At 42.0% G+C, this 27,308-nt stretch overlaps 2 protein-coding genes and 1 long non-coding RNA gene across 10 annotated transcripts in view; 1 reads left to right on the forward strand and 2 right to left on the reverse strand.

The window, feature by feature from the left end:
- Positions 1-27,308, reverse strand: part of lztfl1 (leucine zipper transcription factor-like 1) — an 81,343-nt gene that overhangs the window by 37,138 nt on the left and 16,897 nt on the right.
- LOC125705850 (uncharacterized) lies at positions 1,231-2,346 on the reverse strand. Its single transcript, XR_007381715.1, has 2 exons — positions 2,075-2,346; positions 1,231-1,420 (listed from the first exon to the last, which is right to left on the reverse strand). It is a non-coding gene; the product is annotated as an uncharacterized LOC125705850 (long non-coding RNA).
- The window catches only part of LOC125705427 (uncharacterized), a 41,885-nt gene continuing 24,251 nt past the window's right edge, over positions 9,675-27,308 (forward strand). Inside the window, exons 1-6 of one of the 9 annotated variants that reach the window (XM_048971921.1) lie at positions 9,675-9,776; positions 11,562-11,602; positions 17,687-18,003; positions 21,182-21,298; positions 21,393-21,575; positions 21,757-23,483. In XM_048971921.1, the coding sequence (XP_048827878.1) occupies positions 17,848-18,003; positions 21,182-21,298; positions 21,393-21,575; positions 21,757-23,364 (2,064 nt within the window). In that variant the 5' untranslated portion in view covers positions 9,675-9,776; positions 11,562-11,602; positions 17,687-17,847 and the 3' untranslated portion in view covers positions 23,365-23,483. The other 8 variants (XM_048971920.1, XM_048971923.1, XR_007381614.1 and 5 more) reach the window with 8 other exon arrangements.

Raw genomic sequence — 27,308 nt, forward strand, 5'->3', positions numbered from 1 at the left:
TTCTTTCACATATGAATGTAAAAAGCACTAATGGGTTATTTGAAGCCTAGATGTAAAACATTTCAATGGTATTGATAATCTATTGTGAAAAATCATCACTTACTTTATTTATTGTGAGTCATGACAGAAACCCAGAGAAGTGTGACAATCCACACATTGTTGACAATGAACGCTAAAGGTTTAATTCATGGCACTACACACATGAACAGATTTCACCAATGACCGAGCTGGGAAATTAGTAGGGTGACCACAAATTCCATGTCAGGAAGGACATTATAAGCTTCAACAGCGTTTGTAAACTACTATTTCAACCATTCCAATTAAATGGACCCAGACTTCACTCAAGCACAGTTCTTGCTGTGTGCTAGGGTGTGATTTTTATGACAGTTTTGGTGTGATATATACTTTTGTGATGACACGTGATATACATAGATTCGCTCATTGATGTTTTGTACTCTATGTTAGTAATACCACTCATTTGAGGTGTGGTCACATAATTCCTATTAGACCCGTGACTTCTTGGTCAAACCAAGGTGTTGACTTGCTCGACATGTCCTGCTGCCATTTTACAAAAGAAAAATCATGTTATATCTGGGTAATTTCACCGTTTTCAATACAGGGAAATTTGTGGACTTCATAAAAGAAATAAATATAAGTGCTACAGAATTATGACCACTTAGTGAAAGGAAATGCTGAAAACCTTTACGGACCTATTAAAAACTCGTATTTAGCGCTATACCGACGTTTTATTACTTTGTTAATGTATCTTTGGCTTCATACGTTTTATCGATTACAACCGCATTTTGGCTGGACAGTGACAAGCTTTATTGATTACTACTTATAGGCCTACATAAAATACATTCATGATATTTTAAAAGATATTTAATTAGAAATGTATATTCAGATCAATAGTGGCGTTTTCTTAACCGGTATGATTATACCTTGACAAATCCACATAATTAACTCAAATGGCGATTATGTGTTATTTTTTTCTCTGTATTTAGCTCTATAGCAACATGTTTGCTGAATTAGCTTGATTTTCCTAATTATCATCTTGATAAATCTACAATATAATGCAATTAAACGTCACAGACAATTCTTATCGAATATGCGGTTATAATCGATAAAACATCGCTGTCGAGCCAACTGTACATTAACAACCTAATAAAACTTCGGTTGTACTATCAGGTTAAATGTGAACGATTTCTTAATAACAATTAATGAAAGCAGTTTCTAACAAACATTTGTAAACGTATTTTATTGATGTGAACTCCTGCTGAGGCAGTAAAGGTTAACTTCAAACTTCCGGGGTGACTTGAAGCTGCATCATCGGCATATAGCTGAGCGATACGTCACAGGCGGAAGATATTTTGCATGACAGAGCCTTCGATTTAGCACAGACAGTGCCCTCTACAGGATCCTATCGAAATACAAATACAAAATATCTTATTCACGAAATGAATTTCGTTCACAACATTACTTTCTTTCATTCAGAAAAAGAATTATCTACACAAAATGAATTTATTTAGTTGCTAAAATGCATTTTGTGCACGAAATGACTAAGGTGCTGATTTTAATTCTGTGCACAAAAAGAAACATTTCTTTTGATATTTCTGCATGAAAAAAAGTCTCTATGCCTTCCTAGACAAAATTTAACTGGAGTTTGTCTTTCTGTGTATAAAATGGAGCAAGGCATTACTTGATTTCGTTACTGAATGATTTTTGTCGCACAGAATGTATTTTGAGCACGAAAATGAGCGCTTGACATTTGGCGCCCAATACAACATCAGCAAGAATTTCATCGTAAAAGTTTTTAAATGGTTTTATTGATAATCACTATGAAGAAGGAAATCATTCACTCATTTTGACTGACTGCTAATCCCTTTCTTGCCACTATTAACCCCCCTCCCCATCTTCTGCGATTCAGTTATCAGTTCAGGCGCGTCGGCGAGCCCCTTTCGCTAGCCACGGTAATTAACATCTCCCAATATGGTCCGCGCGAATGTAACTAGCCCTTGACTGTTGTCATTGTAAATGGCTGTGCTGTATACCCGATTGTCTAGTGAGCCCTTACCTGTTTGTGTGCAGGATCTTTGCCTTATGCTGGCGCTTCTCGTGGGCAATGTGTCGCGTTGCGTGCAACATGCAGTTTGCAATGGGACATCTCCACGTTTCCTCGCTCTCTTAATGGTGAGAGTATCTGCGCCCAACACAATTTAGTTTGTCGTATGGATTCCTCGTGAAGGCTGATCACAAGGAGCCTGGTATTTAATCATGCTGCCTTCGTTCTTGTTTGCAGTTTGGGAGTCTGGGTCTGCTGAGTTTGCTGTGGGGGGACTGCACAATAACATGGAAATTAGGAAACCAAAAATGAAATGTGATTTCAGCAACTATAAATACATCTTTTAGTTTTTGTTGGTGCATACTAGCAAAGCTACATATGAATTACAGACGATAGATGTGTTTGCTGGTTCACTGAGTTGCGTTCGCGCTTTATTCACAACCCGTATAATATTTTACCGTGGTAATTGTTGTTGACACTGGAATTCACACATTAATATATAAGCACATTAAAAGACACTCATAAGTGTGTCGAATGAGAAATCTATAAACGGGGCATTAACGCGATCTGAAATAATACAAGCGGTCTGGGGGTCCCCGAACACCGGCTTGAGAAACGCTGTCTTACATCTTTAATCTGGCATCCAAATGGACACCGGCTGTGCCTCGATCGTTTCCACATCGTGCACTTCATCCTCCTCAACAATCAGCTCCTCCTCATCGTCTGATGACCCACTGAACCAGAAGCAGGGGAAACACCAGGAGCACATTTTTGCTACGTTACTCTTCCACAAGTGCGAATTGAAAATGAATTGCGTTTCCGCTCACACCAGATTGTATACGCCTATGGTTCTTTTTTGACGCAACTATTACGTCAGTTTTCACGTGACGTCAAACGCCCGTCGGACCGCCCACCGGGCGGGCAAAATAAGGCTTCATTACGCTGCCTGCCGCTTATTTTTTATCACATTTGTTTAGCCAAATTTCCGGATAGTTTTTATTCAATTACATGCACTAACCGGCAAGGATACAAGCCTGGTTGTTCTACAGAATCTCATCCGAGAGAGAAAGGAGATTATATAGATTCCTTCTGTTTATTAGACGTGCCTCCTGACCTATGGAGGGAAATAAAGAATGGCAACCATTTGAAGTTCAGGAGCAATTTAAAATACATTGATAATAAACATTATACAATTATAATGCTTCCTATAACGCATACTCGTATAATGTTTGTTATTAAAGTATAATAATAAAGCTGTTAAACTGTGTTAGAATGTTAAGGCAGTGATTCTCAACCCATGGGTTGCGACCCATAATTTGGGTCTCGCCAAGTTCTGAAAGGGTCGCCAGGCAGAGCTGGAAATGGAAGCAAGCTTATATTCTGATCCACAATCAGATTTCCTTGCCCCAAGCCTCGAATTAACCTATATAAATGGGTCTTGGGTCTGCAAATGCATAGCCAAAACTAGGGAGCACTCAACTAATCAAAGAAGATAAACCATAGATGCTTCATTTAAAATTCACTGGCACATCCAATTAGATTTATATCTAATTGGCATTGATTGGCGCAAATTGCAGAGTGCCCTGCATGCTGGATGATAGCGTTAATTTACACTTATACTTGACATAGATTTGCGACTGAGCCGGCTTGGTGAAAAGTGAGTTGCGGAGCAAAAAAGGTTGAGAACAACGTATTAAGATCTTCTTACATGCTGCTTATGAATCTTCTAGGAATGCATTATGAGGCTGCACTGAATATTCTATTAATGCATAATAAAGGAATTATGAAAGTGTGGTTAATGTTCCGGTTAACAGGCAGCGTTCCCATAACATTCGCAAACGTTAACTCCCATTAAGGTAACGTTTTATAACTTGCCTCCCTGCAACATTCCCAAAACGTTGGACATCATCAATAACCTAAACAGAACGTCATGGGAAAGTGTTAAAATAACGCTTACGACACCAAACTTTAAAAGACATCCACAGCATAAAATGGCAAACGTTCATAAACCCACCTTGAGAAACATTCGTAGAACATAAAATCAGAATTGCTAACTCTCACGCATCTGGCGTGACAGTCAGGCTTTCAGACTCCCAGGTTTACACAAGAAATCTTACAGCAAATCCATATTATTCCATTATAAACTTACCCTTAGTTACATCAAGAGCTGTTGGGTAGTTTGCAAGCCTTACTGACTATTTACAAGGTTCTTTTACCAATGCAACGTTACCCACGTGAAAAAATAGTACTGTATACTAAAATATATTAATAATGAGCTACAATTACTGAAAGTGTAATAAAATGTATTTTCTTTGAGTATGTATTTTTTAAGCGCACTTTAAAAAGTATTTTCTGAATGTAAATATGCTTTAGTGTACTTGGACTGCAGTATACTTGTTTGCAAGCATAGTTTGGTGTGTTTTGTGTTTTCTAAAAATAGCAGGGCTATTTCCTTTTTTTAATGGAAGTGGACATGATAAAGCAGCTTCTTTCAGATTTATGTACCAATGCTCTCTTTGTGTAATGTAGTGCTTCATTCACACTAATTTGTGAGTCTTTACACCTTATCACCCCATACATTGTTTTTTTTTAGTTTTTTTTTTTTAGCTTTGCCATCCATGCATAGAAGAACAGCCGTTATTCTCTCTATAGCATATCCAGTAAGTTACACATTTTCTTTGCGTCGTATTCTGTTTCGGAATTTGAAAAGCTGCTATGCCGTCATTAACTTCCCGCAGGATAACAGCTGATATTGTTCCATCCACATGGCTTAAAATATTCCAGGAGGTATGTCCATCCATCCATCCATCCATCCATCCATTTTCCAAACCCCCCCCCCCCCCCCCCCCGCGACCCAGAAGGACATGTCCAATAGGTAAAATATTTGGTTTATACTCCCATAAGTATAAAGTCAGTTAAAGAGTAATTTTCATCAAAAATTAAAGTGACTTAGCATATCAATAATGAAAACAGGTGTTTTATTAATGGCTTTTCATTATCAAATGGAATCAAATTTCATTATCATTTTATTATACATAGGGTGGGTTGTCATATTAATAATCGTCAGTGGATCTGAGTTAGGAAAGGTAATGTGTTTTAAAAGTCATTTGTTTGCTTGTTATTTTTTAAACAGGTTGTTTATTACTGCTGGCCTTTTACTACCGAGGTTTAGCAGAAAGAAGCACCTGACACTGTACTGTGGTCGAAATATTTTGCGTCTGTCCTGGTATATGCAGGTACATTGGACACATGAAATTGCTGTTTTGACTAATTTTGGATTTATTTCTATTTTCTTTTTTGGTATTCTACATTATTGCACTCAATGTGAAGGCAAATCAGTCCATTCAGCCATGAATGGACTGATTTGCCTTGATGTTTATCTCATATTTTTTTGCCTTCCCTTGGCTTTTTTTATTATCTGAATAGTAATAATGCCACTTTGCTTACTTACTTTTTAGACACAAGGTGCCCATAAATTAATCTATGTAAGGGCACTGACAACATATTTGTAATGACTACGGACTATAATGTTTCTGCATATATAAAAATGGAAATTTATGCTATGTTGCGTAAATGTTTATTGTGACGGTTCAATTTGGCAAATATATTTAACATGATATTCAGATGAAAGCTTGTTGGTAATGTAATAACATTTAATCCTGCGACAGAGCTGCAAAGATGACTGCTGATGGACATGCTGTCATGATGAAACTATGCTTTCAAAGCTAAAACGTTCAAGTGTCTAACATCTACGATACCACATGGTGAGCAGATACCACATGGTGATTCATGTGAATCTGTTGGATAAGATGATGGTCGTCTCTGGCATTAGAAAGTCACTTTTGCCCTCTACCAGGCTGGTTTTTGGTCATTCCCAGTCTCTCCTGTTTCACCTTGTTCTTGTATACTGCTGTCTTAGAAATTTGGAACTTGGAAACAACCTGCTGCTCAGTGTAGCCTTCTGCCAGCAGAACCAGGATTAAACCAGGATTTACAAATACAAAAAAAAAAAAAATAGTGGTCTCTTGATTTTTTCCAGAGCTACAGCAGATAACTTCAATGTGGAATTTCAATGGTGTATAAATATCAAATTGTGATGAGACAGATTTGCTTCCACAGGACACCACTTGCCATGTATCATCCTGCAATTATACCTAGAATTCAACAAACAGTCCGCAAACACTATATTTTAATGTGTGAAGTATGAAAACAAGTTGGATATATTGCCCATATCACACATTACTAAGATATCCGACAAGATAATCATGCTAACTTTAAGAATAATGTCAGCTTATTGTTACCTACGCTAGTTATTTTCAAACGTGGTTGGCTAGGCAATGTAATAGCTGCAGATTATGACTAACCTTTCTTTCACATATGAATGTAAAAAGCACTAATGGGTTATTTGAAGCCTAGATGTAAAACGTTTCAATGGTATTGATAGATAATCTATTGTGAAAAACCATCACTTTTATTTATTTTGAGTCATGACAGAAACCCAAAGAAGAGTGACAATCCACACATTGATGAGAATGAACACTAAAGGTTTAATTCATGGCACTTCACACGTGAACAGATTTCACCAATGACCGAACTGGGAAATTAGTAGGGTGACCACAAATTCCATGTCAGGAAGGACATTATAAGCTTCAACAGGGTTTGTAAACTACCATTCCAATTAAATGGACCCAGACTTCACTTAAGCACAGTTCTTGCTGTGCAGTACTGTACCTTGCTGAGAATACCTCAGTGGTGCCTTTCTGATCAGGGATTCAGACCAGCAATCTTTCAACTACAAGTGCCCTTTCCTAACCATTAGGCCACCACTGCCTGCAATAATCGAGTGTGAATGTGATTGCCTGGGTTTCAAACCCAGGTTCTCTTGCTCCACAAGTGGGAATCATACCACTACACCAATGGGCTGTTTGAGAAGATCATGGAGCTGGGTCTAGGCAAAGAGGCTGTGGTATTGGGATGCCTGTTGTGGAGCAGCCAATAAGGCACAACTACAGTCTGGGAGATAGCACAACTGAAGGGCTCTGGATGTATAACCAGGATGCCAGGGTCCGGCCAGGTCACAGGGGAACCCGAGTCAGGATTCGTACCTATTCTAGAAATGCATAGGGACTCAGCAGCCCAGGGAGCGTGCGCAGAGTCAGGGGCCTGGGGAGTGTTTGCGGAGTGAGCTGCTAGCGGAGCAGCCAGGAGCTCAGAGGTCAGCAGAGAGGCTTGGCACAGGCAGAGTGGCCTTCTCAGGGCCAGGAGTTCCAAGGCTAGCGAGAAATACCCCTTTGGAGAATGCAGAGATGAACTCCATACAGATGGCTGGTGAGGTGGGCGTGGCCCCAGAGGTTGGAGGTCTGTTGAGCGCCTTGGGGGTGAAAACCCTCTGAATCAACACATCAAATTTGTACGTCTAAGATGATATTGGTTGGTGTTGCATACTCACCCTATACTGACAAAGCAGCTGCGATGAGCTGTACTTAAGCCTTTGTTATGGTCATGTGGGTTCCATGTTTTAGTTATGCTGGATGATGCAGGCTGTACGTTTGGACACATATCTATCAAATGTCTTATGCGCAAATGTGATGTACACATGTAGACATATGTGGAATAGTCCATTTTGGCGGGTAATTTTGAATTCTGGTGACTGAGCACAACGCAAAATGAAAAAAATTAAAAAACTTCACTGACATATGCACTAAAAATATATGTAAAGTGACCGATTTTTAATCTTAAATTTATTAATACTAAATTTTAATATTTAATTGCACATACACTATATTGCCAAAAGTATTGGGACACCTGCCTTTACACTCACATGAATTTTAATGACATCCCATTCTTTATACATAGGCTTTAATATGGAGTTGGCCTTGTGCAACTATAACTGTAACTACAACAGCTTCAGTTCTTCTGGGAAGGCTGTCCACAAGGTTTAGGAGTGTGTCTATGGGAATTTTTGACCATCCTTCCAGGAAACCATTTGTGAGGTCAGGCACTGATTTTGCATAAGAAGGCCTGGCTCACTGCCTCTGATCTAATTCATCCTAAAGGTGTTCTGTCAGGTTGAGGTCAGGGCTCTGTGCAGGCCAGTCAAGTTCCTCCACACCAGACACTCATCCATGTCCTTATGGTCCTTTGTGCACTGGTGTGCAGTCATGTTGGATCAGGAAGGGACCATCCCCAAACTGTTCCCACAAAGTTAGGAGCATGAAATTGTCCGAAATGGCTTTGAATGCTGTTGCATTAAGAGTTCCTTTTACTGGAAATAAGGAGCCAAGCCCAACCCCTGACAAACAACCCCACACCATAATCCCCCCTCCACCAAACTTTACAATTGGCACAATGCAATCAGGCAAGTAGCGTTCACTTGGCAACTGCCAAACCCAGACTCATCCATCAGATTTCCAGAGAGAAGAGTGATTCGTTACTCCAGAGAACATGCCTCTACTGCTCTAGAGTCCAGTGGCGTTGTGCTTTGCACCACTGCATTGGACGCTTTGCATTGCGCTTGGTGATGTAAGGCTTGGATGCAGCTGCTTGGCCATGGAAACCCATTCCATGAAGTTCCCTACGCACTGTTCTTGAGCTAATCTGTAGGCCGCATGAAGTTTGGAGGTCTGTAGCTACTGGTTCTGCAGACACTTGGCGACTTCTGCACACTCTGCACCTCAGCATGCGTTGTCCCCGCTCTGTGATTTTACATGGCCTACTACTTCATGTCTGAGTTGCTGTTGTTCTTAATTGCTTTCACTTTGTTATAATACCACTAACAGTTGACCATGGAATATTTAGTAGCGAGGAAATTTCACAAATAGACTTATTTTACAGGTGACATTCTATCATGGTACCACACTTGAATTCACTGAGCTCCTGAGAGCGACCCATTTTTTCGCAAATGTTTATAGAAGCAGTCTGCATGGCTAGGTGCTTTGTTTTATACACATAAGTGATTGGAACACCGAATGATTTGAATTCAATGATTTGGAGGGCTGTCCCAATACAGTACTTTTGGCAATATAGTGTAGGTGCGGGTGAGTGCAGCCACTTTCTGACTTTTCTTTTTCTCTTTACTAAATGACATTTCTGTGTATCTCTTTCTCTCCTGCTCTCTTTCCCTAAAACACCACATTCACTTTACTGCTATTTTTAGGCCATACATTTTTTTGAAAGAAACTGAAGCTATATAGTCTCTAGGAAAAGTGCCACCTATATTTGAATACAGACACTCCCCGGGTTACGATGGTCAGCACATTGTGTTATGATATTTCAACTTTACGATGGGTAAATGCTATTCACTTTCAGTGCATTATTCAATACGTTATATGAGATTTTTATAAATTGGGCTTCGTAATAATAATTTTGCCCGTCAGCTAACATAAGTGTTCTAAGCATGTTTAAGGTAAGCTGTAGGTCAGGCTATGATGTTTGTTAGTTTAGGTGTACTTTATTAAAATGCATTTTTGCCTTGTTGGAACGCAAACCCATTGTAACTCCGGGAGAGGCTGCATTCATTAGCTATTTATGGAGCATGTGACTTTACGTCATTGCGCCTGACTAAGACATACTTCCAGTACAAAAAGCAATGAATTAGAAATATCTTGACTCACCTGCCAAACTGGTCAAACGTCCTGGACTATGCGTCATTGACTAGACTATATATCTACGTGTCATTGAAACTCATTCAACAAAAAATCAAACGTGTCAAAAGGTACGTAATATTGTATTTAAAAATTCAAATGTGGTTATATTTATGTACTTGTATTTATAAGGATACCAGTGTTTGTACTAATTTTATTCGTGTTGTATTCTTGGTAATCACAGGGATTCTAGAATGATCTATGTTCAGTATTCAGGTTTCTAGCCTATAGTCAGACACTTTTGCTAACTATTTGCTTTTCATTATCTGTCTTAACTGAGAAACGTCATACCTATAAAAGACTATAATCTTATTTCTAATATTCCACTGCAGTTAGGCAATATGCCAGACGTTCATAATTTAACCTTCTCTAACAAACATTAAACCTCATTTCATCAGAGGAGAAATCACGGTTTGTTGGTTATTATTCTTCCACCTACCATAAAAAGTGCTATGTATAGATTTGCCTAAGGCAAATCTACTATTCATTGAAATCGTGAGATGTTTTCATCTGCATTTTAATGTTTGTCTTATTATTCAAGAAAATTTAATTTAAAAGGGGTCCTCGGGTTACGACGTCTCGACATACGACGTTACAAATTTACGACGCTACCTCCCATAAAAACTTTAAAAAATTCAGACGAGTGTTTCAGCTTATGTCATTAGCGTTGTGCTAGCGGACAATGTGGATGAACTGGTTTGGTTGTGTGTGGCACAACTGGGAAAGTTATTGCCTATATTTGAATATTCATTAGAGAAGTTGACTTTACGTACTTCCTGTGAGAACAAGTAGAATCTTCTCGAATCACTTCACCTGCGAAACTGTGCAAACTTCTCGGAGTGTCTACGTGTCATCGAAAACTAGTCAGAATATCTTTCAGCGCCTGAGATGGTAATATTTGATCTAAAAATAGATTACGTTGAATGTGCTTGTATTTATGTACATATTTTTACAAGGATGCCAGAGTGTTTGTACTAATTGTGGGTGTTTCGTGAAAATTCTGTGCTGTATACTTGGTAATCACAGGGGTTCTAAAATAATCTAGATTCAGTATTCAGGTTTCTAGCCTATAGTCAGACTTTTGCTAACTATTTGCTTTTCATTATCTGTCTTAACTGAGAAACGTCATATCTATAAAAGGCTATAATCTTATTTCTAATATTCCACTGCAGTTAGGCAATATGCCAGACGTTCATAATTTAACCTCCTCTAACAAACTTTAGACCTCATTTCATCAGAGGAGAAATCACAGTTTGTTGGTTAATATTGTCCCAAAAAAGTGCTATGTCTAAATTTGCCTAAGGCAAATCTACTATTCATTGAATTTGTGAGGTGTTTTCATCTGCATTTTAATGTTTATCTTATTATTCAAGAAAATTTAATTTAAAAGGGGTCCTCGGGTTACGACATTTCGAATTGGCGACGCTACCTCCCATAAAAAGCTTTTTGAATTGAGACGAGTCTTTCAGCTTATGCCATTAACGTTGTGCTAACGGACAACGTGGACAAACTAGTTTGGTTGCGCATGGCGGAAGAATACACAGTAACAGGGCGTATGAGTGAGGGAGTTGGCATCTCTCAGTACGCTTACATACGCCATTTTGTACTGTTACCACCATTTTGTACCACAAGTGTTCCATATGTGAAGAGGAAAGCCGTCACGATGGAAGTGAAATTACACATTGTAAAGAGATCTGGAAAAGTTAATTCGGGTTACGTTATTGTCATAAGAACGGAACTGTGTCATAATCCGAGGACCCCCTGTGTTGACATTTTATGTCTTACATGTATCATAATCACACTAAATACACCATTGTGAAATATGTCTGAACGTTTTTAAATATTGTTCTATACAGATAACAACACAATGGTCTACAATCAGAATTTCCTCAGAAAGGTAAGCCTTTAATTAACATTTGTTAGTATGTTTTGGTTGGTGCCACTTTAGCATGTGCTCTACCAGCTCAGCTGACATAATAACAACATGGCTTCAACCTCTGCTTTGGCTTTATTCTCAGTGTATCCCTTTATTAAAGAATAACATGAAACATGAAAACGTAACACAATAAAATGCATTCGTCATTGGACCACATTTAAGCATGAAAGCCGGTAAAGCACACGCTAATGGAGCACTCTTTGGTTTGCCTTTCCTGCTGAGTAAACATACACTGTATGGACAAAAATATTGGGACAAACCTCTTATTCATCGAATTCAGATGTATCGTTCAGACCCATTGCCACAGGTATATAAAAACAAGCACCTTGCCAAGCTGTCAGGTTTACAAACAATTGTGAAAGTATGGGTCGCTCTAAAGAGCTCAGTGAATTCAAGCATGGTACTGTCATAGGATGAAACCTTTGCAGTAAATCAATTGATGAAATTTCTTCCCTGTTAGATATTTCATAGTCAACTGCAATTGATATTATTGCAAAGTAGAAGCATTTTAGAACAACAGAAACTCAGCCACAAAGCGGCAGACCATGTGAAGTAACAGAGCAGGGTCACCGAGTGCTGAGGTACATAGTGCATGAAAGTTGCCAATGCTCTATTGATTCAACTGAAGAGTTCCAAACTTCCTCTGGCATTAACTCCAGCACAAAAACTGTGCCTGAGAGCTTCATGAAGTGGGCTTTCATGGCCGAGCAGCTGCATGCAAGCCTAACATCACCAAGCTCAATGCCAAGCGTCAGATGGGGTGGTGTAAAGCACACTGCCACTGGACTCTACAGTAGTGTAAAGATGTTCTGTTGAATGACAATTCACGCTTCTCTGTTTGACAGTCTGATGGATGAGTTTGGGTTTGGCGGATTCCAGGAGAATGTTACCTGCCTGACTGCATTGTGCCAACTTTAAAGTTTGTTGGAGGAGGGATAATGGTATGGGGTTGTTTTTTAGGGATTGGGCTAGGGTCCTTAGTTCCAGTGAAAGGAAATCTTATTGCTTCAGCATATCGTACCCCGACATTTTAGTCAATTATATTTCTTCCAACTTTGTGAGAAGAGTTTGGGAATTGTGCCGCAGTTCACAAAGCATAGTCTATAAAGACTTGTTTGTGTGAGTTTGGTGTGGAAGCCCTGACCTCAAACCGACCGACCAACCCAAACCTTTGGTGTGAACTAGAACAGAGATTGCGAGCCAGGCCACCACGTCCAACATCAGTGCCTGACTTCACAAATGCTCTTCTGAATGAATGGGCAAAAAATCCCACAGACACATTTCAAAATCTTGTGGACAGCCTTAAGAACATCAGAATATAAGAAATTTACAAACGAGAGGAGGGCATTCGGCCCATAAAGCTCGTTTGGAGAGAACTTAACTAATAGCTCAGATTTGTTAAAATCTTATCTAGCTCTGATTTAAAGGAACCCAAGGTTTTGTCTTGCACTACACTAGCAGAAGACCATTCCATACTCCAACTACATGCTGTGTAAGGAAATGCTTCCTCAAATTCATTTTAAAGTGTTCTCTTGTTAATTTCCACTTATGGCCACAAGATAATATTTGGCTGAACAGCATCCAGACCTGTTAGAATCTTGTACACCTGGATCATGTCCCCCCTTAGTCTCCTTTGCCTGAGGCTAAACAGATTCAGCTCAGCTAACCTCTCCTCATAAGACATTCCTGTAAGACTGGGAATCATTCTCATAGCTCTACGTTGCACCCTTTCCAAGGCAGCAATGTCCTTCTTAGTGTATGGTGACCAAACCTGCACACAATATTCTAGGTGGGGTCTTACCAAGGAATTATATAATTGTAGCATCACCTCCCTTGACTTAAATTCCACACATCTAGAGATGTAACCCAACATCCTGTTGGCCTTTTTTATTGTTTCCCCACACTGGTGAGAGTGGGACATGGAAGCATCAACATACACACCAAGGTCCTTCTCATAATGAGCTACTTTTATTTCAGGGGAACCCATAAAATATCTGTTTATATCCTTTATATTTCTGCTCCCTGCATGGATTATCTTACATTTATCTATGTTAAATTGAATCTGCCAGGTATCAGCCCAGTCGCTAATTAAATCAAGATCCCATTGTAGCCTCTGCGCTGCTAGATCAGTATCTACTATACCACCCACCTTGGTGTCGTCTGCAAATTTAACCAGTTTACTGTATGTATTGGTGTCAATATCATTAATGTAAATTAGGAACAACAGTGGTCCTAAAATTGAACTCTGCGGTACCCCACTTTGAACGCAGGCCCACTGAGACATTAAGCCTCTAAAAACTCCTTGCTGCTTCCCGTCTGTTAATCAGTTTTCGATCCAAGCTGCTACAGTTCCTAAAATCCCTGCAGCTTTGAGCCGATTGTGGGGGACAACATCAAAGGCCTTCTGGAAATCTAATTAGATCACATCATAGGCCTTTTTGTGATCAATTTCTCTTGGAGCTTCCTCAAAAAACTCGAGTAAATTAGTTAAACAGGATCTACCTCTCCTAAATCCATGTTGGCTATCCCTCAGAATGTTATTTGGATCCAGGTAATCTACCATTTTTACTTAGATTATAGCTTCCATTACTTTTCCAGTTATGCAAGTTTAACTGATTGGCCTGTAGTTTGCTGGATTACTTCTGTCCCCTTTTTTGAATATCGGCATTATATTAGCACGCTCCCAATCAGAAGGTACCACACCAGCAGATAATGATTTCTGGAATAGTAAAGTAACTGGATGGCTAATAATATCCCTCAACTATAGGTAATGTCACGGGAGATCGCGGGCAGAGCGGCGATCGTGAGGGCAAGCGGGGAATCAGGAAGCAGGCAGGCAGGATTCGGGACGAACGGGGTTTATTTATAAAGATATCCGGGGCAGGGAACACTGGACGGCAACAGGCATCAATGACAGACAATGGACTCAGGTAAGACACGGACTGAAATACACAGGACTGAGCAAATTAACTAGATACAGCTGGGTACAATCGGGAGAAAACACGTGGGTAATCAGGGGGCGTGGCACACAGGAGGAGCGGACGAGCCGGGCATGACAGAACCCCCCCCCAAAGGCGCTCCTCCGGGCGCGCCAAGGAAGGGGGCGACGGACGGGACGAGGCAAAACAGGACCTGAAAAACAAGACCAGAATCAACGCAGGACGGGGAACAGGACCGAAGCACAAAACACGGCAAGAGACAGAACGTAAGACAGGAGCTGACACAGGACTGGGAAAGCGGAGAGACAGATCATAAAGGGAGAAACAGGAGGGACAAGCAGGACACTAGGAGCGGGAGTGCAAGAAGGGAACGGGAAACCAGGAACACGAAAGGGCGGAACAGACGGGCGAGGAACAAAAGCAGGCGGGACAGAGACAGGAGGGACAAAGGCAGGGGCACAGGGCGAGAAGGAGGGGGAGTAAAGAGTCGTCCGAGGGAGCCACTGCGGGCGACGGGAGGCAGCCGGAGGGGCCGCAGGTGGCCGGGAGGCCGGAGCCGGAGGGGACCTCGGAGGGGCAGAGGAGACAGGGCGAGGGACCCGCGGAGGGGCCAGGGAGGGAGCAGAAGGGAGCACCAGGGAAGGGGACGAGGGAGCTGGAAGGGGCCAGGGCGAAGGCAAGGCGAGGGGGGGAGCCGCCGCAGGCGGCGACGTCCTCCGACGAGCCGAAGGTGAGGGCCCCGCAGGCGACCGAGGAGCCGCCGCCAGGGAGCCCCCAGGCGACCGACCAGGCACCGGAGTGGGGAGCGAGGCAGGGCGACGAGGCATCGGAGGGGGACCCGCAGGCGACAGCCGACCCGGAGGGCCAGGAACCGCAGGCGCCCCCCGAGCCCCAGCGCAGGCGACGGAGGGCGAGCCAGGGGGCAGGGCGGGTGGGACCCCCACCCTGCGTCTGTGTCCCCTCCCCTTACGGGACACAGACATTTTGACCCTCGGTCGGGGTCGAGTTCGCCGGAGTGAGGGCGTAAGAGTCACGAGCAGGGTCCCCGAGGGGTCCCATTCAAGCTCCTCTACCTCCGAAGAGGGAGGAGCTACAGTGGAGTCCTCTGGGACCTCCTCGGGGACTGGGGCAGAAGGGACTGGCGCTGCAGGCGGAGGGGGCGCCTCGGGAGCTGCTGCAGGCGGAGGGGGCGCCTCGGGAGCTGCTGCAGGCGGAGGGGGCGCCTCGGAGCTGCTGCAGGGCGGTCAGGAACAGGAGCGCGGTCAGGAACAGGAGCGCGGTCAGGAACAGGAGCGCGGTCAGGAACAGGAGCGCGGTCAGGAACAGGAGCTGCAGGCTGCTGCAGTGGGGGCGCCTGCCCGGGAGCTGCAGGCAGGGGAAGCTGCGCAGGTGGTATCTGCGCAGGCGAAGGTGGCTGCAACGGCTGCGCAGGCGGTAGCTGCGCGGGCGGCGGTGGCCGCACGGGAGCGGGATCCGTGGGCGGCGGCGGCCACACAGGAGCGGGGTCCGCGGGCGGCGGCGGCTGAGCAGGAGCGGGGTCCGCGGGCGGCGGCGGCTGCACGGGAGCGGGGTCTGCCGGCAGTAACGGAAGGAGCTCCTCCGCATCGGCGATCGCCGGTCTCTTCCTCCTCCTCCTCTGGCGCCTGGCGGGAAGTGGCGCGACGTCCGTGAAAACGGACGGCGAAAGAACAAACTCCCGCTCCGGGTAAGGGTAGAGGAAGGGCTCTTCCTCCTCGTCCTCACTCGAGGGCCAGTATCTCCACACGGAGTAAGCGTCCTGGGGGCTCGGCTTCAAGGCTGGAGTCAGGACGGGTCTCCTAGTCTCCGGAGACTGCCACGACCGGGAGAGCGAGCAGGCTCCGAGACGGATCGTCGGCTCCTCTGTTCTCCCTCTCCGCTGCTTCTTCTTTTTTCGGTCCGTCATTCTGTCACGGGAGATCGCGGGCAGAGCGGCGATCGTGAGGGCAAGCGGGGAATCAGGAAGCAGGCAGGCAGGATTCGGGACGAACAGGGTTTATTTATAAAGATATCCGGGGCAGGGAACACTGGACGGCAACAGACATCAATGACAGACAGTGGACTCAGGTAAGACACGGACTGAAATACACAGGACTGAGCAAATTAACTAGATACAGCTGGGTACAATCGGGAGAAAACACGTGGGTAATCAGGGGGCGTGGCACACAGGAGGAGCGGACGAGCCGGGCATGACAGGTAAGATGCCATCAGGGCTCTGTGATTTATTTATTTTGAGCTTAGCTAGGCTACTGTGAACTGCCGTGTAAAATAATCATTAAACTCATTTACTATATCAATTTCATTTTCAATTGTAAGGCCCTTACTATCCTGCAAATTAGTAATTGCAGCTTTTAGAGCTCTTTTGGAGTTAAAATATTGGAAGAAAGTTTTAATGTCATCCTTAGTCTCCAATGCAGTCTTCCTTTCTACATTCCTCTTGACGAGTCTAATGTTATTTTTTAGCACTCCTGCTTTATTCTGAAATCATTAGTTATTTTCCATTTGTGGAGCCCATTTCCTCCTGACTTTATGCTTCATTTCCGTAGTAAGCCACCTTGGTTGCAGTTCCCTAGATTTAGTTTTGCTGGAAACAGGTATGAAGTCCTCTTGCATTTGCAATAATGTGCTTTTAGAAAATTCCCATGCCTCTTCAACCGTTTTGCTATTTAACTCAATCCAGTTTACAGTTTCTAGTTTCAGTCTCATACCATTAAAGTTAGCCTTCCTAACATTGTATACTTTTGTTTTGGACTTAACATTAATCACAAATTTAACCATGTTATGATCACTACCGTTCAGTGGTTCTAAAACCTCTAATTTTCCAATCTTATCCTGGTTATTAGAGTGGCAGCTGTTATAGCAGCAAAAAAGGGACCAATTCCATATTGATGCCTAGGGGTTTCTAATTGGATGTCATAAAAGTTCCTGTAGGTATGATGGTCAGGTGACCCAGTACTTTGTCCATATCGTGTATCTTGAATTATGTTATGTAAACTATATATAGCAAATTTACACATTATGTAAAAATCGTTAAGTTTGGTAGTTATAGATGAGTTATAGTTGTCATCATTTCCATTGTAATTTACAGTCTCGACATCAATTCCATCTGATGAAAAAAATAAAAAAAAAGAATAAAGAAGAAAAATCTCAGGTATGAGCACCGATGCACATTTATAAGATTGTTTACAAAGGGGAAATGGCATAGAATAAGTATTTATAAAGAATTATAATGAATATCATTTTATGTAAATGTATGCTGAGGACCCAAGCCGCTTGGCCAGGCCGAAGGGATGCCTACATAAGACCTGGCTGCGGCAGATGGATGGCCATTTCTGGAGGGTGGGACTGGACCATGTGTCTGTCTGGGCGGTTGTCGACCAGGATCCCAAGAAGTTTTGCCATATGGTGGGTGTTGCAACGCACTGCATCAGCGCATGCTCCCCAATCTGACCTGACCTATATACAGCTAATTCACACATTATGTAAAAATACACACACTGCAGATATACACTCACCGGCCACTTTATTAGGTACATCTTGCTAGTACCGGGTTGGACGCCCGGTTGCCTTCAGAACTGCTTTAATCCTTCGTGGCATAGATTCAACAAAGTACTGGAAACATTCCTCAGAGATATTGGTCCATATTGCCATGATAGCATCACGCAGTTGCTGCAGATTTGTCGGCTGCACATCCATGATGAGAATCTCCCGTTCCACCACATCCCAAAGGTGCTCTATTGGATTGAGATCTGGTGACTGTGGAGGCCATTTGAGTACAGTGAACTCATTGTCATGTTCAAGAAACCAGTCTGAGATGATTCGAGCTTTATGACATGGTGCATTATCCTGCTGGAAGTAGCCATCAGAAGATGGGTACACTGTGGTCATAAAGGGATGGACATGGTCAGCAACAATACTCAGGTAGGCTGTGGCGTTGCAACGATGATCAATTAGTACTAAGGGGCCCAAAGTGTGCCAAGAAAATGTCCCCCACACCATTACACCACCAGCCTGAACCGTTGATACAAGGCAGGATGGATCCATGCTTTCATGTTGTTGATGCCAAATTCTGACCCTACCATCCGAATGTCGCAGCAGAAATCGAGACTCTTCAGACCAGGCAACAATTTTCCAATCTTCTATTGTCCAATTTCGGTGAGCCTGTGCGAATTGTAGCCTCAGTTTCCTGCTCTTTGCTGACAGAAGTGGCACCCAGAGTGGTCTTCTGCTGCTGTAGCCCATCTGCCTCAAGGTTCGACGTGTTGTGCGTTCGGAGATGCTCCTCTGCATACCTTAGTTGTAACAAGTGGTTATTTGAGTTACTGCTGCCTTTCTATCAGCTCAAACCACTCTGGCCATTCTCCTCTGACCTCTGGCATCAACAAGGCATTTTTGCCCACAGAACTGTTGTTCACTGGATGTTTTCCCTTTTTCGGACCATTCTTTGTAAACCCTAGAGATGGCTGTGCGTGACAATCCCAGAGGATCAGCAGTTTCTGCAATACTCAGACCAGCCCGTCTGGCACAACATGTGGCCCATGCCACGTTCAAAGTCACTTAAATCACCTTTCTTCCCTATTCTGAAGCTCAGTTTGAACTGCAGCAGTTCGACTTGACCATGTCAACATGCCTAAATGCATTGAGTTGCCACCATGTGATTGGCTGATCAGTAATTTGCGTCAACGAGCAGTTGGACAGGTGTGCCTAATAAAGTGTCCGGTGAGTGTGTGTATGTGTATATATATATAATATATATACAGTGCTCAGCATAAATGAGTACACCCCCTTTGAAAAGTACGAATGTAATCAGTAGCTCAATGAACAAAAGAATAACTTCCAAAATTTTCACAAGGCTGAGTTTTATTGAACACTTGTTTAACTCCATAACATGAAATTAAGGTTAATAATATAACGTAGATCACAAAATCTTCAGTTTTACTCAAATTGGTTGAAGCAAAAATGAATACACCCCGCAACAAAAAGTACTACATCTAGTATTTTGTATGACCGCCGTGATTTTTAAGGACAGCACCAAGTCTTCTAGGCATGGAATGAACAAGTTGGCGACATATTGCAACATCTATCTTTTTCCATCCTTCAAGAATAACCTGTTTTAGAGCCTGGATGCTGGATGGAGAGTGATGCTCAACTTGTCGCTTCAGAATTCCCCACAGGTGTTCGATTGGGTTCAGATCAGGAGACATACTTGGCCATTCAATCACCTTCACCCTGTTCTTCTTCAGAAATGCAACAGTAGCTTTAGATGTGTGTTTTGGATCATTGTCGTGTTGGAAAAGTGCACGACGACCAAGTGCATGGAGAGATGGCAGCATCTTCTCCTTCAGTATAGAGCAGTACATTGTTGAGTTCATGATACCATCAATGAAATGCAGCTCCCCAACACCAGCAGCACTCATGCAGCCCCACATAAGGACACTGCCACCACCATGCTTCACTGTAGGCACCATGCATTTTTCTTTGAAATCCTCACCTTTACGACGCCATACAGTTTTGAAACAAGTAGTTCCAAAAACAGGGATTTTTGTCTCATCACTCCAGAGTATAGAGTCCCAGTAGTCTTCATCTTTTTACGCATGGGCCCTAGCAAATTCTAGGCGTGCTTTTTTTGTGCATGGGCTTTAGGAGAGGCTTCCTTCGTGGACGATACCCATGCATGCCATTCCTCTGCAGTGTGCGCCGTATGGTGTCACGGGAAACGGTCACTCCAGTTTGGCTTTCTACTACTTTAGCTAACTGCAGTGAACTTGCATGGCGATTTTCTTCAACCCTTCTCATCAGCAGACGCTCCTCTCGAGATGTGAACTTCCGTGGACGGCCTGGACGTCGCTGTAAGATCGTTGCACTTCCATCTTTCTTAAATTTTTGGATCACTTTTGCTACAGTATTTTGACTGATAGGTAAAGCTTTGCTGATCTTCTTGTAGCCCTCACCTTTTTTGTGTAAAGAAATGATTGCCTTTCTCAGATTTTGTGACATTTCTCTTCCATGTGGAGCCATTGCTGACAGCATGAAATGGGAAGGGCTTTTCTTTGTTAAGTAATGCCCTTTTATAGTCACCTGTCTGCTGGACACCTCTTAAATGAATCATTAGACTCACCTGTGGTTGAATGCCTGTTAATTAGAATTTTGTAGTCTTAAGTGTGGCTTTTCTCCTAAGACTATAATTGGGGTGTACTCATTTTTGCAACATGGGCTTGAGTGAATTTGTTAGGAAAATCACTTTTTTGTGTGTGCAAATCAACAAATCTTGTTTGCAATCAATGGCCCACATTTGTGAGAGTATTTTGTAATATAGTCTCTCATAGAAAATGTTGATTCTGAAAGGAAACTAAAGGTTTTCTGACAAATGTAGTGGGGTGTACTCATTTATGCTGAGCACTGTATATATAAAAATTTATCCTTACACCAGACACATTATGCAGATGTCAGGTTCTTCACACTGCATTCCCATCGTTTCTCCATGACTGACCAAGACTGAATTCTTTACTAGTCATCATTGATAATAAGTTTAAGTATAGGTAACCATATAGTAGTTTGTCATAATTTCCATTGTAATGTACAGTCTCAACATCGAGTCCATCTGATGAAGAAATGGAAAAAAAAGAAGAAAGTAAAAGACCTGGTACGCTTACTGGTCGGCTTCACTGACAAGAAGATGGAAGCATACGTAAGATCTCAGGTACGAACACTGATGCACGTTTATAAGATTTTTTATCAAGGGGAAATGGTGTAGAATGAGTATTTATATAGAATTATAATGAATATCATTTTAGGTAAACTATATACAGCCACAGGGCCATGTGGCGCGTTTCCCTGAGTGGAATCCAGCTCAGAGGACCAGGCCAAAGGGACGCCCACGTAACACCTGGCTGCGGCAGATGGATGGTCTTTTCCATTGGGTGGGACTGGACCATGTGTTGCTCGCCGGCAGGGATCCCAAGAAGTTTTGCCGTATGGTGGGTGTTGCAACGCACTACATCAGCGCATGCTCCCCAACCTGACCTGACCTACAGAATATACAGCAAATTCACACATTATGTAAAAATACACACACACAAACATATCTTTGTGGGGACGGCTCATTCATTTCTATGTAACCATATAGTTGATTGCCATCATTTCCATTATAATTTCCAGCAGATGAAGAAAAGAAAAAAGAAGATCAAAGTAATGGACTCCATTAAGAGGATGAAGTCATACGATGTTTATTCTCAGGGTCTTTCGAAAGATACAGACGTCTTGGTGTATGATTGTTATAAGCTAAGAAATGTACATTCCATTAAGGATTTTACTATCGAAGGAATTTTACAGCAGGAGGGTTTTGTCATATTTACCTTTGAAGACATGAATCTTGTTGCTTACGTGTGTAATATGAGTAATTGGAAATTTGAGAAGAATTTTGCTTTACTGCAGATGAATCAGCAAGAACAATGTGCTAAGATACTACCTTCTGCCATTTTAAGTAAACATGGATCGCCCTCCAAGATGGGAGTGATCCACATTATTTGTCATCCTGTTAGGGGGGGTGTTGATCGAAATTTCATTTTTGAGGAAAGAAAGTGCCTCGTTATATATCCCAATTATCCCCAGTTGATGAATGGAGAATTGAGGTATATACCACATTTATTTAATAGGCCTTTGGCCTCCCAAATCTTTGAGGAAATTTGCCAGTTCATAAACAGAGCATTTCTTTCTGCTGGCATCCTTTATTATGAATCTCATGGAGATATACACAGGGTGGCTGAATATAACATATTACAGTCTTTGTTCTTAGAGAACTGGCAAGTCTCTCCGCACCATGCTGCAGTCTGTTTCATTTATGTTAAGAACCACTCGACAGCTACCGGCTTCTTGCTGTTTGATCGTTATATCCTAACAAATGCACATGTCATTAACGATAATATTGACAAAGGAGTTTTAAATCGGGAGGTTTTTGCCATATTTACCTATGAAGACATGAAGGGTGGAACATACTTCCTCCCTTTAAAAGTAAAACCAGAAGTTCCTGCTCACTGTTTTAATAGTCAGCAAATCGGCATGGATTTTGCTGTACTGGAGCTAGATCTGCAGGAGTATGAGGCTCAGATACTACCGCCTGCTCTTCTAAGTACATATGGACCTCCATCAGGGATGAGAAACATCTACATCATTGGTCACCCTGGTGGTGGGGGAAAAACGAGTGAGCTATGTCCCATTACTCAAGATCCCATCTGTTTAGAGGGTAGAATATTCAGGTATAAAACAAATTTCACAGAAGGATCCTCGGGCTCCCCAATCTTCGGGGAAAATTTACAGTTGCTAGGCATACATACTGGTGGCGACAAATTGAGTAATGGAAGTGCGAATGGTTTTGGCATTTCCATGAAGATTATATTAGAGAATTTGCTCCTACTGATGATACAACAAAACAAACGTGAACCTCTGTTAAAATTTATCCTTGCAGCAACGAAAGGTGAACATACCATTGGTGTAATTTCCGAATTTATCTGGAAAGTCTTCAGGAGGCAAGGTTTTGAGGGTGTTTTATCAAACGTCATCACTGCTGCAAAGATGTGTAGTGAAGTCCAAAAGCTGTCTACCCTTCTTTATAATATGGGACAAACAGATTCTGAGAGACAGATGATCTCGCAACATTTTCTGAGTCCAAGTCAGATTCCTAGGGAGGATGAGGACGTGATGGAAGTTGACTACAAACCAGAAACACCTAACCAGAATTACTGTCATGTGCCTAGGCCATTTCAATAGGTGCATATGTCATTAAGGATGTTACTGTTTCAGGACCACCACAATTGTTCTGGTAACTACCTTTCCCAAGAAAAAGTTTCCTGATGTTTATTTTAATAAAGCCAATAAAAAAAATGACATCTAGTATGCTGTATTGCTTTATTACATTAATGCAAATACTTAGTGTAATATTAATGCAAACAGAGCAAAATCACTCACTGCTGATGTAAAAATTTCTAAGTTTCAATTAAATAAAATTTACTTTAAAAGACCCAAAGTACATTAGGAACTCTACATGACACACAGTTCATAAAAGGATCCAAGAAATAAAAGTTGTAACTCACTGAAACCTAGTAGACACGTTAAGCAATAGCTTAATGGGACACACACCGATTGTCAAGGATCTGAGCAGGTTTGGAGCGAGGACAAGGCATCATGCAGGCAGGGAACAGAAATGGTGGACGACCCACTTGCGGCTCAACAATAGAAAACAGGTTGTTATTAAATAAACACTAGAAAAGCCTAACAAAAACAAAAGACCACAAGGGGCCAAAAACAAAAGGGGATAAACAAAGACTAAATTTACAAAGGGGTCAAGACAGGCAGGCAGACTACAAATAGAATATTCAAAACTATATCCAACTATCATAAACAACAGAACATTAACAATCAACAAACCACTAGGTAACTGAACAGAAGCAGGGACTTAAATACTGAAACTCAAACTGGGTAACAAGACTAACACAGGACAGGTGAGACTAATTAACAAAGACTGAGAACCAGGTCACAGGTGAAACTAATTAACTCAAAGGAACATAACTAAGGTTCAACACAAGAAACCAAACGGAATACAAAAACCACCAGACATGGGAACTAAACTCATACAAAAGAAACACTAGGGAACACAATACAAAAACAGAGGAGGCAGGATTCGCACACAGGACAAAGGGATTTGCAAGTAGGCGCATGCCTGAACGAGTTGACCTAACAGGAGACAGGAGGAACAGAAAGACTGACAAGAGGGACAGGATGGCCAGCACTGCCTGCTTGCCAAACCGGGAAGGGACACAAAAGACTGAGACAACAGGGGCTGACCTTGACACCGATATTAAATAAATGAAAGACTATCTATATTGCATGTAGGGTATTTAAAATCTAATATATAGCATTTATTGTTATGCTAACTGTGACATCTACATATATTTGGATATAGTCAGGAATGACTGAATGAATGAATGAAGGAATAAAACAAGCAAGTCTGGGTGATCGATCTTGCTTTAGCAATCCTAAAAATACTGATTAAGCTGCTTTCAATAAAAAAAAGCATGGGGCATTTTACAACTGTAATCACATTATATGGTGTTTGGTGGATCACAAACACACAACTGTTCATTGTGTCAACACACACAGAAACACTGAGCAGCAAATCAACATTCACAATTTCTAGAGGGTGAGAGGGACGTAATGAATAAATGAGTGGAACAGAGAGTTTCTTTCATTAATTGATTATATACTAACTGGTTTAAAGGAATTACTATAGCAGATATCTTTGTTGTACATTCAGAATTCCCCTGGTGGACTTCACTTCTCTTAGCCATAAAACATTTATTCATGCATCCATCTTTCTTTTGCCTCTTATCCGGGGTCAGGTCACAGGGGGCGCAGTCTAAGCAGGGATGCCCAGACCTCCCTCTCACCAGCCACCACCTCCAGCTCCACCAGTGGAATACCAAGGCATTCTGAAGCCAGCCAAGAGATATTATCTCTCCGGCACATCCTGGGTCTGCCCCCCGATGGGCAAAGACAGCCCCACAACATCAAGAGCTTTCAAGAACTCAGGGCCTATCTCAACCACCTCTGGAACCCTACCACTGTTTGACTATGTCAGTGACCTCAGTCCCAGAAATGGCCAAATCTGAGTCTTCCAGCTCTACTTCCTCAGAGAAAGGTGTATCAGTGGGATTTAACCCTCTGGGGTCTAGTGGTAAGGAACACACTTTCACTGACTGGGGCATGGTCATACTCATCATTCAATATCATAAACTTAATTCATGGCAAATAAATTATTTCTCATATATTTGATTTGGCATTAAACTCATCTTAATCTTAGTGTACTTCGTAAATATGTCAGATTTATGTGAAGTTTGTAATTTGACATTAAAGTATAGACATTGCAAAATGCAGTTTGGAACACTTGCAGAAACATTATATAAGTACATAAGAAGCAATGGTGGAAGTTTGTTTTGATCCCAGACATCTGATCACCAAAGTCTTGGCTACATGAAGATGACTAAATGGAAGATGACAGGGACAGCACTCTCTTGGTTCCGCTCATATTTAACTGATCACTATCAGTATGCCCATGTGAACAATGAATCATCCAAGGCCACCAAAGTTAAATATGGTGTCCCGCAGGAATCAGTCCTGGGCCCGCTACTGTTTACCCTACACATGCTACCTCTTGGTAACATTATTAGAAATCATGGTGTTGGGTTTCATTGTTATGCAGATAATACACAGTTGTAAATATCTGTTAACCCTGATGATACATCACTGCTATCTCAGTTAGAAGACTGTCTATTAGATATCTGGTGCTGGATGGCAAAAAATTTCCGGGTTTCAGGCTCACTCTCAATATTCAAGTCTAGACTAAAAACACACCTGTTTAGTTTAGCTTATAGGGACACTAGTTCTAGCTCTAGCTAACTCTTCACTCCCAGTCAGACATATAGTGTGAGGTGTAGAGCTGGGTGGGGATCGGTGCCATTGGCTTTGGATAAACTGAACTGTCAGTCCTGTCACTCGAGCTTCACAATCCCTTGTGGAATTGGAGTGCTGACATTTCTGGGACTCCCCATGCCTGCATTCCCACTTGCCTCTTCCTCCTACTTATGTTGCCATAGCCATATCTGCCGGAGCTTGCACATTGCACTTCATTTTGCACTCATCTAACTGTTAGCACTTCCTATAGTCTCCCCTACTTTTACAAATTTTAACACATTTTATTTCCCCTACTCCTCCTGCAATAATGGCCTTAACTGGTGCTTAGTTAGTCTATTTGTGTAATTTAGGCCAATGGTTTGCAATAAAAATGAGATATTTATTTGAAACCACAGAGCAACAATGAACACCGTCAACGAAGTCCTATTTGATAAACGCTACGCATACAAGATAAACCTTTCATCTGTTAGTGTGTCAATCAGTCACCAACCAAATCCTTATGCCTTAATTCAAAACATGTTTTATTTAAACATTAACTGATTTTCAGAATACTAATTCTTTGAGAAAATATAATGTACAAAAGACAACTAAATAATAAAACGGAAATAATTCACTCTCCATATAGTGTGCCTTGCACACACATTAACAAAATATTTACATAAATTTGTAAACTGAACAGACGTCTCTTCGCTCATTTTCCTAACGAAATGTTGCTATGCTGGCTCGATTATGCACGGAGAGTCAGATTAATCTGCGTCAAAACTGCCGTAACACATTAACACTGACAGCACTAATTTTAACATTAGCATAATATCGATATAGAAAGGCATTCATATTTAGCCTGTTGTAAGTTAAACAGGCAACAAGTAAGGGAGAGACTACTTACATCATCTGGTTTTTGAAAAAACACTGTAATTGTTTTTTGCCTGTTGTAAATTAAACAGGGTGCATGTGTGTGTGAATGGTGTGTGAGTGTGCCCTGCGACGGGCTGGCCCCCCATCCTGGGTTGTTTCCTGCCTTGTGCCCATTGCTTTCGGGATAGGCTCCGGACCCCCTGCGACCCAGTAGGATAAGCGGTTTGGAAAATGGATGGATGGATTTATATTATGAAAAATAGTCACTTATTTTAATTGTCTTGATGCATGATGAAAACCCAGAGAGGAGTGACAATCCAGACACTGATGATATGATATGATATGATATGATATGATATGATATGATATGAGAACCCTTTATTGCTGTG

This window comes from Brienomyrus brachyistius, chromosome 1, assembly GCF_023856365.1.
Source record: "Brienomyrus brachyistius isolate T26 chromosome 1, BBRACH_0.4, whole genome shotgun sequence".
NCBI classification, from domain to species: Eukaryota; Metazoa; Chordata; class Actinopteri; order Osteoglossiformes; family Mormyridae; genus Brienomyrus; species Brienomyrus brachyistius.